Source organism: Aedes aegypti, chromosome 3, assembly GCF_002204515.2.
Source record: "Aedes aegypti strain LVP_AGWG chromosome 3, AaegL5.0 Primary Assembly, whole genome shotgun sequence".
Taxonomy (NCBI): domain Eukaryota; kingdom Metazoa; phylum Arthropoda; class Insecta; order Diptera; family Culicidae; genus Aedes; species Aedes aegypti.
This window is the reverse complement of record NC_035109.1, coordinates 138,255,345-138,272,063: the sequence shown is the minus strand read 5'-3', so window position 1 is coordinate 138,272,063 and position 16,719 is coordinate 138,255,345. Positions and strand designations below refer to the sequence as shown.

General features: G+C 36.9%; 1 protein-coding gene across 1 annotated transcript; it reads right to left on the bottom strand.

The window, feature by feature from the left end:
* Positions 1 to 3,605: 3,605 nt before the first annotated feature.
* LOC5567269 (geranylgeranyl pyrophosphate synthase) lies at positions 3,606 to 4,749 on the bottom strand. The gene is made up of 4 exons (XM_001651638.2): positions 4,601 to 4,749; positions 3,967 to 4,472; positions 3,783 to 3,910; positions 3,606 to 3,722 (listed from the first exon to the last, which is right to left on the bottom strand). The coding sequence occupies exons 1-4, from the start codon at positions 4,726 to 4,728 to the stop codon at positions 3,642 to 3,644; spliced, it is 843 nt and encodes a 280-aa protein (XP_001651688.2). The 5' UTR covers positions 4,729 to 4,749; the 3' UTR covers positions 3,606 to 3,641.
* Between the last annotated feature and the right edge of the window lie 11,970 nt (positions 4,750 to 16,719).

The window sequence follows — 16,719 nt, the reverse complement described above, 5'->3', positions numbered from 1 at the left end:
GGCGGAAAACGAATAAAATGCTCGCCTTAGAAGGGAGCCACAGCCGTAGTAACGGACACGATCCGTTGAGTCTAGTGGAAACTGAAATGCTCGCCTTAGAAGGGAGCAACCAAACAAAAAGTTTGAACTTAATTACACTGAGAAAAATCTACACGTCAAGGTCGAGTGTTTTACTTATAGATTTGCGCAATGAGGAAAACCACATGATTTGAGTGTGGTAGCCATATGGATTTCATCATTGATTTCACGGTATAATAACATGTGTATCAACATTAGGTTGTAATGTGAAACAAACATGAATTTCTAAATATTAAATCATGAAAACCAACTGATTTGCTAATTGAATTCGAAATGTAGTAGCTTTAGATAGTCATGTGTGATAGAACATAAATGTCAAGGGACTGAAAGAAGAAATTTGGTAGAAAAACTTTTGCTCCCCAAAATATGGATCCGAGGCTCCTCTGCTTGTCGCAAGCTCTCTTGATTTTTTTTCAAAGCCGTGAGCCAGCAACAAGCGGGGCGCCGCAAATCCATAATTTGGGAAGCCAGGGATAAGCATATTCCATTTTTTTCGAAACTGAAAGCCAGGAAAATCTGTTAGTGGAATCCGATTTTTCTACTAAACTATACATTATTATCAATGTTTTCTTATAGAAAGGTAGAACTCTCGTATATCGGTCAACTTCACTAATAAAAGAAAAATCGAATTCACAAATTTTCCTCTAACACTTTCAGCTTCAAAATTTGCTTCTTCTCTTTGGAAGCATGATGATGACTGTCGTTCGACACGAGGTCCAACCGCAATTCAGTTCACTATGCATCCCATGGGTTGATCACAAACAATTTAGAAGCTTTGAACATGGAAATCGATAGCATAGCTCATGGATTTCATCATAACAATCTCATTGCGCAAATCAATTAATCGACCAACTTGAACATGATGATTATGACACAAGATAACCATAAGCAAAACACACTGAATCCGTGTTGGAGTGATGATCTATGCGTCCATAGGTTGACACATACGAATCTGAAGAGACAGCTTCGGGAACTTATGTGGAAAATATATGGAATCCCTGTTGTCGGTTGATGCATCAATCCATTAAGCAAAACACAGGAATTTAATGTGTAACACACACGAAGTTTGCAAGAAAATCATAGCTAATCGATATGGACGTTCATGAATCGATCCATAATTTTAAACACACAGATCGAGCGTGTGGATTTTTATCAGTGTACACAAAAATTCAGCAGGGTTGGTCTGCCAGTTTTAACTAAAAGATCAAAACTGCTACAAAAGGCCGTAGCTAAAACAACGGATTTGATCCGTTGCGTCCGATAAAAACATACAAAAATTCGTGCTAGATGCGTTCACAAAAAGGTCGCAGCAACGCATATGATGCACAACTGCTTTACTAAAGGGTTCCTACAAGCTTTATAAATGTGCAGAATTCTATTAAAATTAAGATTACATTAATATGTTTGCCTATGGAGCTATTGATTTGATGTTGCGAAAAATCTGCATTTTCTGTTGAAGGAAAGGAGATGTGGTAGTTTTGTATATCTTATAGTAGGCCGTGTCTATGGTCGGGTTCATTATTATTGAAATTGTCAACTGAGAAACTTCACAGTCATCATTATTTGTTGAGTGTGTAAAAAAAATCTCAGAGCAAAAAGCTCACTGCACTGGGATCAGCTTCTGCTGAGTCAGTTTTGAAACTTGCTTTTTTTTCTACACACCCCAAGAATAAATACTCATCTGACTTATAATTAACCCATTTATAGATATTCCCTACATGTGCAAGTTTGCGAGTGAAAAACAAAGCAAACAAAACGCGTCAGTAGTGTTTGGCTCGTTGAATCCGTTGCTTGCTCCTTTGTGGGCGACCGACGGAATCCGGATCAATTATGTCCGGTTCGCGTAATAATCGCACTATCGGTATCGGTCACCCGTGTATATGCTCACGAATCCTTTCTCATATCCAAACTCCCAGTGTTTTCTTGTAGAAGTGCAGAGGATTCCTCGGCTTCCGTAAAGCAAGTAGCACGTCAACATTTCCCTCCCATCCCCAAATTGACCTGCATTCTGACGCAGCCGGCGTCAGTATTACAACGGTGCCAAACACTCATCTGACTTATAATAGGGTCCTAAAGCCCTGTCTCAATTTTAGTACCAAACGCTTAAGTTTAGGGCAGAAACACATGTTTACTCAATTTTTAAATGATTTTCATTGGTTTAAGTACAAAAAACATTTTTTTATGATTTTTGAGATTTTGTCACATCCTTTGGTTTAAACTCAAATGTTGGGTATATTTTGTTTTCCGTGTCCCTTCCAAAATGTCAGATAGGAACAACCCCAGTGTTAAAACTATATGCCCTGTGGCATTTTTGTCGAAAAAGTGAATGTCAAACAAGATCACAAGTGTCAAGGTTCATATTTGGAACTATTTTTAAAATTGAAGTTCAAAAATGTTATAGCCGTTATTTGAGCTGGAAAACTTGCTAAAATAGTTGCAATAACATGTCTTTCGTATTGTTAAATAAAAACAAGAATTCATTTAACATTTTAGGACCCAATTAACCCATTTATATTTATTCCACAGACAAACAGACGTCACACTCTCATCGGTGTTCATCGACTACCTTTTAAACTGTCGATTCAAATATATGATAGGTGGCCAATCCACCACCCGTAGCGCTCGCATCGTTTTTGTTTTTGTTTGATGTTTACACACTACCACCATCTATTGGCCCATCGGCCAAAAACATCGGCCATCGTGAATTGTTCTAAGTGTTACGTCTGTTTGTCTGTGGATATTCCCTACACCGTAGATGTTTATTCTCACGAAAAATGCTTGATAAGGGAAATGTCCATGGTGATTGAGTTTTGATTTGTATTGATTCTTGAAAAAAAAACAGAAACCGGAGAAGCAAAGCGTGAAGCATGGGAAACTGGAAAGCCAGTTAGAACGCTCTACAATTTTACTGACTAATTCAGTAATTTCCATCAATCAAAACATGTTTTGGTTTACTGGGTTTTTTCGGTAACCGTAAAAATTACCGAAAAATCCGTAGTTCCAAAACCAAATAAAATTTTACTGGGGTCGGTAATCTGAATCGGCTATTTAGGAGCATCTTCTCTTCATCGTATCATAGTTGAATAACGTGTAAATTCATTCGTTTGCTCGGTAACAACAAGCTACAAGCTCGGTTACCAATGGCTTTTAGAGCGAGATCACAGGTGATGCGAGAAATAATTTGTCCATCAATTTGACCAGTACAGACGTCCATGTTTCTTACAGCTAAACTGTAAAGCCTGATTCGCTGCTGACAAGTAATTCCTCAGCCTATCTTGATGCATGGGAAATTTCTGTAAGCAATCGATCAAGAATGCGCTTTTTTCTGATCGCAGTGCGCAGTTGAAAAGAACTGTCAGTTCAAATGGGAGACCCTGTAGAAAATTTCTGCAAGGAATCAGGGAGAAATTTCTTTAGCGTTTCCTTTTCAGTAGCAAATCAGGCTTAACTGTAAAACATCCTAAAGTTTTTGAAAAAATCAAACCCCTTTGAGTTTCATTGAATAAATCATGATTTATGTTAGCATATATGAAGAAAACATGTCAACTTAAATGTTCACACGGTCAATTGTTTTCCATAGTCTTCCATGCAGCCAGTTCATCAACCAACTTTTCCATAAATGGGTTTCCTCCGTGATGAGCAATCTAAAAAATGTATTAAAATGCTGTTGTTTATAAGTATTTTGAGATTTATGTTGCACAAACCTCTGTTCTCACTTCTCCTTCAAGTATTTTTAACATGTCTGCCGTATACCGGAGGCTTCCATTTTTATTCAATAGCTCTACACAATACTTTTTCTCCTCAACGTTCGTGCTTCGTTTTCTCAGCATATCTGCCAATTAAACAATTTAGGATGAATATATGACTTCTCATACGTATAATACTTACGCAAGACTTCTCTGTCTTTCATAACCATGATGGAGTGGACTACCGGAAAGCTCATTTTCCCCTCGGATAAATCCTCACAAAACGTTTTATTTGTTGTGTAATCTTTAGACTTAAGACTGCAATAATCGTCTCTGATCTGGAAAAACAGTCCCATCAGACCAGCCAGTTTTGAAAAATCACGTTTGTTTTCACTAAACAACTGCAACAGACGAATCAACATTAGAAACAAACCACCAGTTTTGCGAACAACCATCAGTTTGTATTCATGCTCCGTTGGACAAATTGAGTTATCACGCCAAAATATATCAGCTCCTTGGCCACGATGTAGCTCAAGCAGCTCATGACAAAATATTTCGTTTGCCGCCGCACCTCCAACTTCATTAGTTTGAATCAATGCATGAGTGATTATGTAACATGCAGTATTCATAGTGAATTGAACACCAAACAGTTGATGAGCAGCTGGAACGCCCCGTCTAAGTACTGAACTATCCTGGATATCGTCAATGCTTGAAACAATTATAATTCATTAGAATATTTTTTGGCTCATATTTTTAATGAAATTTCATTAATTTATGGTACCAAAACATTTTTCAATACACAATGAAATTTCATATTGTCTAACAAACACACTTACAGCAAACTTCCATTATGCAACAGTTGTATTATCTCTCCGACTTTCACTATTTTGTCAAACGGAACATTTAGCCAATGATCCAATGCTACTGCCATTCTACTTCGAAACTGCTTTCCAGGTATTTTCATAATGTGATTGTATGGTTCAATCACCAACTAGAAAATTGGGATAATCTAGTAATTAGCTTGCTAGCAACTCTTTACAATTCAAACATACTTCGTGTAGCTCTTTTTCAATTTTCTTGTTTGAAACATCTTCAAGTATACGGTCTACAAATAAACTAGACATTTTCAGACGCGGCGGTATTAAAACATAGAATAAGCTTCTGTCGATGGAGCTCTTTTAGAGTTTGCTCGTCGCTCTGACATCTTAGATTGCTGGAATGGGTCGCGTGATCACTTCACACTCCCCCTACCGGATGTCATGGATTTAAGACGTGTAGATGAGGCTTCGGATAGTCGGGGCCCCCCTGGTGCGGAAGTCATGACCCAACCGGAACTAGGGAACACCCTCCGGCGTCCGAAGACTGACTCTAAAATTCGTCGTGTACTAACTGACTCCCAACGCACTTCTCACGATGTTATGATCTACTACCAAAACGCTGGCGGAATGAATTGCGACATTAATAGTTACCTTTTGGCGACTTCCGACGATTGTTTCGACATTATCGTTCTAACGGAAACATGGCTCGATTCCCGTACTTTTTCCAGTCAAGTTTTCGGACCTTCATATGAGGTGTTCCGATGTGATCGTAGCGCTAGAAACAGTACCAAATCTGTTGGTGGTGGCGTTCTTGTAGCGGTCAAGAAAAAATTGAAATCTAAGCCTATTGATAACGACTCTTGGGCTAGTATCGAGCAAGTGTGGGTGAAGATCGAGTTTTCCGGTCGTAACCTATTTTTGTGTGGGATTTACATCCCCCCCGACCGAACGCGAGATATGGCTTCAATCGAAACACATAACCAGTCCATAATTCATATTTGTGCCGCAGCGAATCCCGAAGACGAGATTGTTGTTGTTGGCGATTTTAATCTTCCCGGAATATCCTGGCAAACTTGCGGCAATGGTTTCATGCACCCAAATCTTGGCCGTTCTTCTATCCATGCCGCTGCGTCCCGACTTCTTGATTGTTACAGTACTGCTACGCTGCGACAAATTAACAATGTACTCAACGAAAACAATCGCTGTCTTGACCTTTGCTTTGTTAGTGTGCGGGATGTGGCACCGCTGATAACTTCGGCCCCCGTCGCCTTGGTGAAGAATGTTGCCCATCATCGTCCACTGATTATCGCTCTTCAACACAACGAAATTCGCCACCGTGAATCCATCTCTCCAGTTTACTACGATTTTCGTAACGCTGACCAACAGAGTATAGCGGAGTTTCTTTCATCTGTGGATTGGCTTCACGTACTCGACTCCGATGATGTTGACACCGCTGCTTTGACATTATCTCATGTAATCGAACACGCTATCGAAAGGCATGTGCCCAAGAAAGTTCATTCTTCTTCGGGTCCTCCGTGGCAAACCCGCGAGCTACGCCACCTGAAGACTTCAAAAAGAGCTGCTCTGAGACTCTATTCCAAACACCGCACGCCTTCACTTCGAGATCACTACGCAAGAGTCAATAATGCTTACAAGAACGCTAGTCGACGTTGTTATAAACGGTATCAGCAGCAGGTTCAGCTGAATCTAAAATCGAAACCGAAATCATTCTGGAGATATGTAAACAAACAACGGAAGCAATCCGGTCTCCCCTCCGTTATGAAGCTAGATGAAGAGGTAGCTTCCGATTGGTATGATATCTGCACCCTTTTTGCTAAAAAATTCTCCAGCGTTTTCTGCGAAGAGGAGTTATCCGAAGAACACGTTGCGAATGTTGCAAACAACGTACCTTTGTTCGGTGAAACGTTCAACATGCTCACTGTCGATGATAATATGATCATCGAGGCGGCTGCACGGTTAAAATCATCGTTGAACCCCGGTCCCGATGGAATTCCATCTGTTTTGCTGAAGGCGCACATCGTCAATTTGCTGGTTCCTATACGCCATGTATTCAACCTATCGTTAAATAGTGGACGATTTCCTGCGGCCTGGAAAGCTGCTACTATGTTTCCTGTGCATAAAAAAGGCGATCGTAAGGATGTCAATAATTATCGAGGAATTTCAGCACTTTGTTGTATTTCTAAGCTCTTCGAGTTGATAGTCATGAAACCAATGCTGTTCCACTGTAAACACTACATTAGTGAGGATCAACACGGATTCGTATCGGGGCGTTCCACAACGACCAACCTGTTGTGCCTTACTTCACACATTGCCGACAGCTTTGCTGATCGAGCCCAGACGGATGTGATCTATACCGACTTGACCGCTGCGTTCGACAAAATAAACCACGCAATAACTGTCGCTAAGTTGGAAAGGCTCGGTTTCGGGGGCCTAATGTTGCGCTGGTTCAGCTCGTATCTGACTGATCGTCGCTTGACTGTGGAGTTAGCAGGATTCTCTTCCGAATCTTTCACGGCAACTTCCGGAGTACCTCAAGGAAGCCATTTGGGACCCCTGATTTTTTTGCTGTACTTCAACGATGTCAACACAGTAATTAAAGGACCTCGATTATCTTATGCAGATGATCTAAAACTGTTTCTGCGGGTCCGTACCATCGCCGACGCCGTTGCTCTTCAACATGATTTAGATGTTTTTGTAGTTTGGTGCGACATGAATCGATTGACAGTTAATCCTGAGAAATGCTCGATTATCTCATTCTCACGCAAACTGCAGCCCATCTTGTTCTGTTACCAGCTCAAGGGAAATGTGCTTCAACGAGTAGAAGATGTTAAAGATCTTGGCGTTATTCTGGATGCTCAGTTGACGTTCAAACACCATCTGTCCTATGTCATCGAGAAAGCCTCCAGGACATTGGGTTTTATCTTCCGTATTGCCAAGGATTTCACGGATCCATATTGTCTCAAATCTTTGTACTGCTCATTAGTTCGGGCCACACTTGAATATTGCTCCGCAGTTTGGCATCCGTATTACCGTAACGGCGTGGAGAGGATAGAGTCAGTGCAACGTCGCTTCATCCGTTATGCTCTCCGTCGACTTCCATGGCGAGACCCGTTCCGGTTGCCTAGCTACCAAAGTAGGTGTCAACTCATTCAACTGGAATCACTGCAGACCCGTAGAGACGTCAATAGAGCGATGGTAGTGGCTGACTTGCTTTCAGGAAGAATAGACTGTCCTGCGCTCCTGGAATCTATCAATGCGAGTGCTCACTCCAGGACGTTGCGTAACAATGCTATGTTGAGGTTACCATTGCGACGAACTAACTATGGCCAAAACAGTGCTATGGTCGGTCTTCAACGCGTGTTCAATAGGGTTGCTGAAGGGTTTGATTTTCACCTGTCCCGTCAAGTAATACGTCGTAACTATGTAGAAATTTTATCCCGACTCTCTGTGTGAATATTTGTGACTTTCATTTGTTTTATTTTTTGACATTTTGTTGCCTTGTTTTGTTAAGTTTCAACTTAGTATTTTACTGTATTTTCTAGTTTAAAACATCATTGGGGCTTACTGTCTGTTGGTGTATAAATAAATAAATAAATAAATAAATTTGAAAAAAGCTTACGATAAAGGTTTCTGAATTCACCAACGAAACGAAATAAACTAAACTGTTCACATGAGCAGTCTTGGCGTCATGTATTGTTGTTTAATATCATTACGTGATGTTTCCAGAAAATGACGCTTACGTACCGCTTATCAAACGTGGTGCAGTACAGTACTTCCGCTGTCATATTAATACTCCCATTCATGCAATTATCAAACAAAAGCAAAGCTTGAGCAAATGGGCACAGGAACTGCTGCAATAAATCAATGAAAATGCAAATGTTCTGATTTTAACAATACGTAAAACACGTTTCTTTTGGTTAAAGGAAATATAATTTGTGCCTTAAGCGAAATATGCACTTCAACAGAAAAGTAATCGCCTATCTCGATGCGTGGGAAATTTCTTGCAAGAAAAGCTCAAGAAAAGCATTTTTCTTTGATCGCAGTACGCAGTTGAAAAGAAATGTCATTTCAAATGGAGCTCACTGTAGGAAATTTCTTTACCAGTTCTTGGGCAGAAATTTTTACTTTTCTTGAGCGGAACAGCATACCTAGCTTTAAGCCTGATTTGCTACTGACAAGAAATGGAATCGCCTATCTCGATGCGTGGAAAATTTCTCCCAAGAAATGGTCAAGAAAATCACTTTTTTTCTGATCGAAGTACGCAGTTGAGAAGAAATGTCACTTCAAAGGGGGCTCCCTGTAGGAAATTTCTAGACCCTTTCAGTCAAGGAATTTCTTTACTTTTCTTGAGCGAAACAGCATACTTAGCTTTAAGCGAAGTATGCACTTCAACAGAAAAGTAATCGCCTATCTCGATGCGTGGGAAATTTCTTGCAAGAAATGCTCAAGAAAAGCATTTTTCTTTGATCGCAGTATGCAGATGAAAAGAAAAGTCAATTCAAATGGAGCTCACTGTAGAAAATTTCTTGACCATTTCTGGGGAAAAATTTTTACTTTTCTTGAGCGGAACAGCATACTTAGCTTTAAAACTGGCGTTAGAAAAAATCTCTCGTAGTTCAAAACAGTTCAATGGGTCCTTTGTTTTTGACAATATTTAATTTTGGCAACACGAAACCGTTCGATCCTTCCAACGGTTCTAACGGTTTGCTAGTATATGATAGTTTTTTCACAGACAAACAGACATCACACTCTCATAATTGTGCATCGACCAACTTTTTAACGGTCGATTCAAAAATATGGTAGGTGGCCAATCCGCCACCTGCAGCGCTCGCATCGTTTTTGTTTGCGTTTGACGTTTACACACTACCGCCATCTGTTGGTTTGTCGGCCAAACAAACCGATTTTAGCATTGGGCGTACATGTCCTCGTGACTATGATTTTGATCAAGATTTGTTCTAAGTGTTACGTCTGCTTTTCTGTGGTTTTTCGCTTTCTATCTAACAAGAAACAAGAAACAAGAAACAAGAAACAAGAAACAAGAAACAAGAAACAAGAAAAGAAACAAGAAACAAGAAACAAGAAACAAGAAACAAGAAACAAGAAACAAGAAACAAGAAACAAGAAACAAGAAACAAGAAACAAGAAACAAGAAACAAGAACAAGAAACAAGAAACAAGAAACAAGAAACAAGAAACAAGAAACAAGAAACAAGAAACAAGAAACAAGAAACAAGAAACAAGAAACAAGAAACAAGAAACAAGAAACAAGAAACAAGAAACAAGAAACAAGAAACAAGAAACAAGAAACAAGAAACAAGAAACAAGAAACAAGAAACAAGAAACAAGAAACAAGAAACAAGAAACAAGAAACAAGAAACAAGAAACAAGAAACAAGAAACAAGAAACAAGAAACAAGAAACAAGAAAACAAGAAACAAGAAACAAGAAACAAGAAACAAGAAACAAGAAACAAGAAACAAGAAACAAGAAACAAGAAACAAGAAACAAGAAACAAGAAACAAGAAACAAGAAACAAGAAACAAGAAACAAGAAACAAGAAACAAGAAACAAGAAACAAGAAACAAGAAACAAGAAACAAGAAACAAGAAACAAGAAACAAGAAACAAGAAACAAGAAACAAGAAACAAGAAACAAGAAACAAGAAACAAGAAACAAGAAACAAGAAACAAGAAACAAGAAACAAGAAACAAGAAACAAGAAACAAGAAACAAGAAACAAGAAACAAGAAACAAGAAACAAGAAACAAGAAACAAGAAACAAGAAACAAGAAACAAGAAACAAGAAACAAGAAACAAGAAACAAGAAACAAGAAACAAGAAACAAGAAACAAGAAACAAGAAACAAGAAACAAGAAACAAGAAACAAGAAACAAGAAACAAGAAACAAGAAACAAGAAACAAGAAACAAGAAACAAGAAACAAGAAATGTAAGGATAATCTAATCTAAACAGTTTGATATACAGTAGCGCTCAAAAGTAAGTTGGAAAACAGTTTGAAATAAACATTTTTTTTTTGTTTTGGTTTCCAGTTTCATATAGGCTAAATTATATTACTTTTGCTGTTGTTCCATGAAAAACAAGTTTACTTTAAAAGCTCGTTATTGTCCTTATTGTCGAGTTAGGGTGCAATATATTATATAATATATTGAACAAAAACATTGTTATATTAGAGGATTGCTTTTTTAATTTTGATAACACTCGATACTATTATTCATCAAGAGCATTGATATATCAAAACAAATGATGAGTTGATTGGGAGATCTCCTGCAACATTGAAGGCATAATTCATGGCATAAATATCTTGTTTTAAATGGAATATTTGCCAAGAAAAGCATATTTTATTTTCTTGAAGAAATAAAGCCCCAACAGAAAATATGGATAAAACTAAAACGGCTGACTTTATGTCATGTTAACAAATGGCAAAACAATATACTCCAAGTAGTTAAAGCATTGTTTTTTAATCAATTTATTTAACTTTTATTTTGTTTATTTATAAATTTATAAATTTAGGCACGAATATAATTTAATATTTACATAATTATTTAAAGCTTCAAAACATCTGTTTGATTGCATTTATCAAGAAAATCTAAAGTTTCATAGATATTTTTTCAATCTTGTCATATGAATGTTTTGAAGCTTAATCATAATATCATAACCCAAGTTTATAAGTCAAAAGAAAAAGAAGTTTGATAAAAAATAATTGTATGCATTTTTTTTCAGTGCCTTTCTTTTTACGGACTTGATTCAAAATGCTACGTCCACTAGCTAGGACCCCTCCCTCCCCCTCGTCACACTTCGTCGCAAATTCGTGAAGACCCCCCTCCCCCCTAAAAAGCTACGTCATTTATGGACGACCCCTAATTCAATTTTAACATATCTTGCCTACACATTTTATAGCATGATCACAGACAAACAGACGTAACACTGACGAAATTTCTATCGACCAGTCATTTAACGATCAGTTCAAATTCGCTTTGTTACAAATCTCACAACCAGAGGCACGCGCATCGTTTTTGTTCGCGTTTGACGTTTCACACTACCGCCATCTGCCGGTCTTGTTGCACGAAACAGCTTTTCGTGCAACATGATCACCAGATGATGATGGTGCGACTGGGCGATGGATTTTGAAGAAATTTGTTCTAAGTGTTACGTCTGTTTGTCTGTGGCATGATCTTAGTAGGCAATGAGCCTATGCATGCTATAAAACTTTTGACTTTTACTGTGCGCCTTGTGGCTACGGTGGCTCTATCTATACTTTCCATAGCGGCCGTTTTGGTTATTTTAATGATCCATTGTGAAAAGAGAAAGAAGGGAGTAGATCACACAAGAAGCAGGGGCGACCAGAGTAGAATAATAGGGCGATATTCAAAACTTAAAAGGCAATAGATGGCTCTTTTTCAATGGTAGTAAAAACGAAATCCTGAAGCAAAGAAAGCTCCACGAAAGATGAACTAAACACAAAAAGTTATGTATTCACTTTACACTTGATCTCTAATCACTATATTTTTGATCCACTTTCCTAATGGCAAGTAATTTACGATTTTCATTATTTTTCATACGTTTTGACAGTTCTCCGACTACCATTCTTCCATGCGCTTGTGTTGGAAGTTTGAGAAATTTGAGAATCAAGCGTAGCGCGATTAGTGGGTGACATACAAACAACAGTGTCGTCGCTCGGCGGCCGGTAAGAGAAACTGAATGTTCGAAAGGTTGTTGTCTGTAATTTTTGCTGCTGGCGCCAACTGTTAGCGTTTAAGAACAAAATAAACAGTCATTACCCTATTCTTGACAACACTGTTTCTCCAACCAATCAGGAGTCAATCTTTCGACTATATGTCTCAGATGTTTGTAAACAAAACGGCCAGCCCTTCCTCACCTACCCTTTCTGGTTTTCTCCAGTGAGCATAATGGGACACCTTAGAGAATTAGACCCGCCTTGATGAGAACAAAAGACTTTATAGCACGTACAGAGGCTCATAACTTTAAATTGTTAATCGAACTGTCAATAATTTTCACTGTGATTATTTTGGAGTTAGAATTTTTGTATTCAAAATAAACTAAATTAAAAATTAATCTCTTTTCAGTAACTGCATTCCTTTTTTGCCAATTTAAGGTACCTGGCATCGGAGAACATTTATATCTACAAGTGGAACGGGTTACTTCTTAAAACAAAAAGAAATTGAGGCTATTCAATAAAAAAAAACACGAACGATTACGACAAATATTGTTTTGGATATCATTGTTGGCTCAACTATTCGGAACAAAGTCCAAACGACCCGGCTTAGCATTTTGTCTTTAAGGACCGTTCATACATCACGTGAAATTTTTAGAAGAAGCATATATAGCAAAGGTCCATTGTTTAGTTTCCTCTAAAGTGTTTGTCTATCTACAAACTTAACGGTCAATCCTTCCCCAGGCATTCGCGCTGATTTTCTCCACATAGTGAGCATTATGCTACGCCCGAGAACATGGAGCCCTTCTGGTCAGAGTTATTCCATTCTGATGATATGTTCGAAATATGCAAGTGAGAAATGATCTTTGATGTGCAAATTAGCGGGGTACAAATCAAAACGTGTTCAGATTAAATGTGGTCAAACATCATTTAGCTCATGGAACAGAGTAGGCGGAATGGAACGCTGTGGAACGGAACGCAGAATCAAAACAAAACAGCCAAAAGGGTAACCAAAAGAACAATTTCCGGTTGTTCGTAGGGTGACAAGAAGTTCAAATTTAAATTGAACCACGATGGTTTGCGGTAGTTAAATAAATAAATTAATGAAATACCGCAATTAGGGAATCGAGAGGAACTTCAATGTTGTTCATTAAAACCAAGCATTTGCTATAATTGCATTTGGGCCTTAAGTCTACAAGCATGTTATATGATGAATTTATTTTTGAATCTAGGTCGGAACTGACGAACCCCGGTTCTGAATGAGCCTCTGTATGTGCCATACAGAGGCGCGTCCACGTTCGCAATCATGGGTAGGACAAACGTTGGCATATATTGTTGCACAGTGAAGCAAAGAAGTTTTTTAATCCTGGACTGGAAATTGAAAGTTACTATATTTGAGAGGCTCAAACGCAAACGGTGTAAGTGACATTTTGGCCGGTTTTGAGTTGAGTTGAGGAAATTCTTATGCTTCCAAGCTAATGATATTTTCAGGTGATTTTTTCGGTCAACAGAAAAAAATCATCATAAATCTAAGAAGACTGACTAGCTTTTTTTAAACAAAACCTAATAGGACCCCTGAGTTTGATTCTTCGTTGTATCGGAGCAGGCATATGTCTAACATCAAGATTATTTCTGAAATTATTTGAATTCTTCCAAAATTTATTTGAGAATTTTTCAAAGAAAGTCCTAACTTCTCCAAGATTTGTTCCTTACTCTTTAAAGATTTTATTTATTGATTTCCCTGGGACATCATCTAATAGTCTCGGTCAAAACATCTTCTCAAATTCAATCAATAATTTCACCAGAAATTTCCAATGATTTCCTTAAATATTGTTTTAAAGATTTATATACGACTTAAACTAGGGATTTCTCTAAAGATACCGTAAGCAAATACTCCAGAGATTCCATATAAGATTTCTAAAGAAATTCCTACAGTAATTCTATGAGATTTTCACAAGAAAAGAATGGTTTGTTTATGACAAGAAAAGTAATCGCCTATCTCAATGCGTTGAAAATTTGTTTTGAATATGTTCATGAAAATCACTTTTATTTGATCGTTGAACACGGTTCAGAAGAAATTTCATTTCAAACTAGTGGTCCCGGCAAACTTCGTCTTGCCATCAAGTAGGCTGCTGAAACATGTCATGGAACCTCCCATACAATATGACAGTTCCGTTCACGCTCGTTTACCCGACTTTCCCGGTGAATATCCTGGGATTTTTATACACACAAACACGTCGGAACACTTGACGAACAAAACGGAATTATAATCATTCAAATCCGTTGACCCGTTTGGATGCCATTTCGTGACATACAAACACCATTCCATTTTTATTTATATAGATAGGCCTCTCTGTAGGAAATTTCTTGACACATTCAGTCAAAGGGTTTCTTTACTTTTGTGAAACAGCATACTAAGCTTAAGTATTTAATTAGTTTTCAGGAATTCTTCCTCGAATACATCCAGGGAAAGGCCTAGGATTTATTTTTCTGGAAAATAAATCCGTGTGGTATTTTTTAAGTAAATCCTAGAGTAAACTCTGGTAAAACTGGGGTAAGGTGTAAAGTGGGTAAAGTCTCCCTTAATGAACAAGGTTCTCTGAAATAACTTCTGGGCTCTTGAGAAAGTTGAGAAAGATTTCCTAGATAATTTTCCAAGATAATCGAAAAAAAAACGAATCTCGGGATAGTATTCCTCAGGATTTTCAAACGAAATTTCTCGAAAAACATTAGACAGAATCTCTATGGCAATTTATGTAAGAATAATTGGGGGAAATATTGGGAAAATTGCTGTAGTATAAACTGGTGGAAAAACTTAAACAATTTTTTGAATGCAATCTTCAAAAAAATGTTTAACTTGGAAAATAGTTTTGGAAAAAAATAAATGTTATACCTGAGGAAATTACTAGAGGTAGTAGCATTGGAGTACTAAAGGATTTCCTTAATAAAATTTCAGAGAAATTCTGTATTTCTAGAGAGATCCCTGAATGAAACCCTGAAGGTATACTAAATAAAATCACTATGATAATTCCTGAAGCTTTTCTTCGAGGAACCTAAGACGCAATTTTTGAAAAGTCTGTTGAACCCGTTAGTCTTCCAAAGGTTTTTTGGAGCCTGTAGGGGAATTCGGGGTAAAACCGACACCCTAAGCTTATTGATAAAATTTGTGTACTTTCGCTTGTTAAACGAACCTAAAATTGTTGTAGAATCACATATTGGTTATAAATCTGTCAATCCCTGCGATCGCTGGATGATATATTAAGGTTATACAGGGATTTAAATCAAATTTATATTTCATCATTTTTAGGTGAGACAATTGAGAGTGCGGGTAAGATCGACACCCTGTGGGGGTAAAACCGACACATTCACTTTGAGCAGAATTTATACGTTGTGAACATCACCATCACATTGCATATTCAAAAGAATGCTTTAAACTTAACTTTCGACATTTATGAGCCCTTCCTCCTGAGGATTATTCACATATTACGTAAATTATTGAGGAGAGGCCAAAGATCCACTAAATATATGTTAAGATTTCAATTGTCCCATGCTAAGATTATAAAGTTGGAGTGAATACACATGGATATTATTAATTTGTGTTCATGGAATGCTTACGGATATGAAGTTGTAGCGAATGATTGCCCGTGAAAATAGATACTGTTTTATTTTAACAAAGAAAAGAAAAGAGTAATTATTTTTAGATAATAAAAACTGTCTAACCTCATTGTTTGTAAATAAACAATAAGATTAATTTATGTGAAAATATTTCAAATTCTATTAATCCTGCAATTTTAAATGAGAAAAATGTCTTCAAGCTTCATCAAATAAGTTGAAACGTGACAACAAAGATATATATATATATATATATATATATATATATATATATATATATATATATATATATATATATATATATATATATATATATATATATATATATATATATATATATATATATATATATATATATATATATATATATATATATATATATATATATATATATATATATATATATATATATATATATATATATATATATATATATATATATATATATATATATATATATATATATATATATATATATATATATTCGATATATATATTCGATATATATATTATAATTCGAAAATAAAGACTCACATAAACTACAGAGATAGTCTTCCGATTACAAAGATTCCCTGAAGTTAGATTATGAAGCAAATAAAGGTGTCGATTTTACCCCAAATGAAAGAAATGAAAGTGTCGATCTTACCCCGAGTGGACATTTATTTTTCAATAGCGTTTTCAACTGTCGAAAAACCAAAAATTAATTTCTCCTTCATGTTGTATCAACGTAATAATAGTAAATGATGATGTAGATGCAGAACAAATAATGACATTTTAAAACTTTTACATGCGAAATAGTTAAAGAATAACAGCGA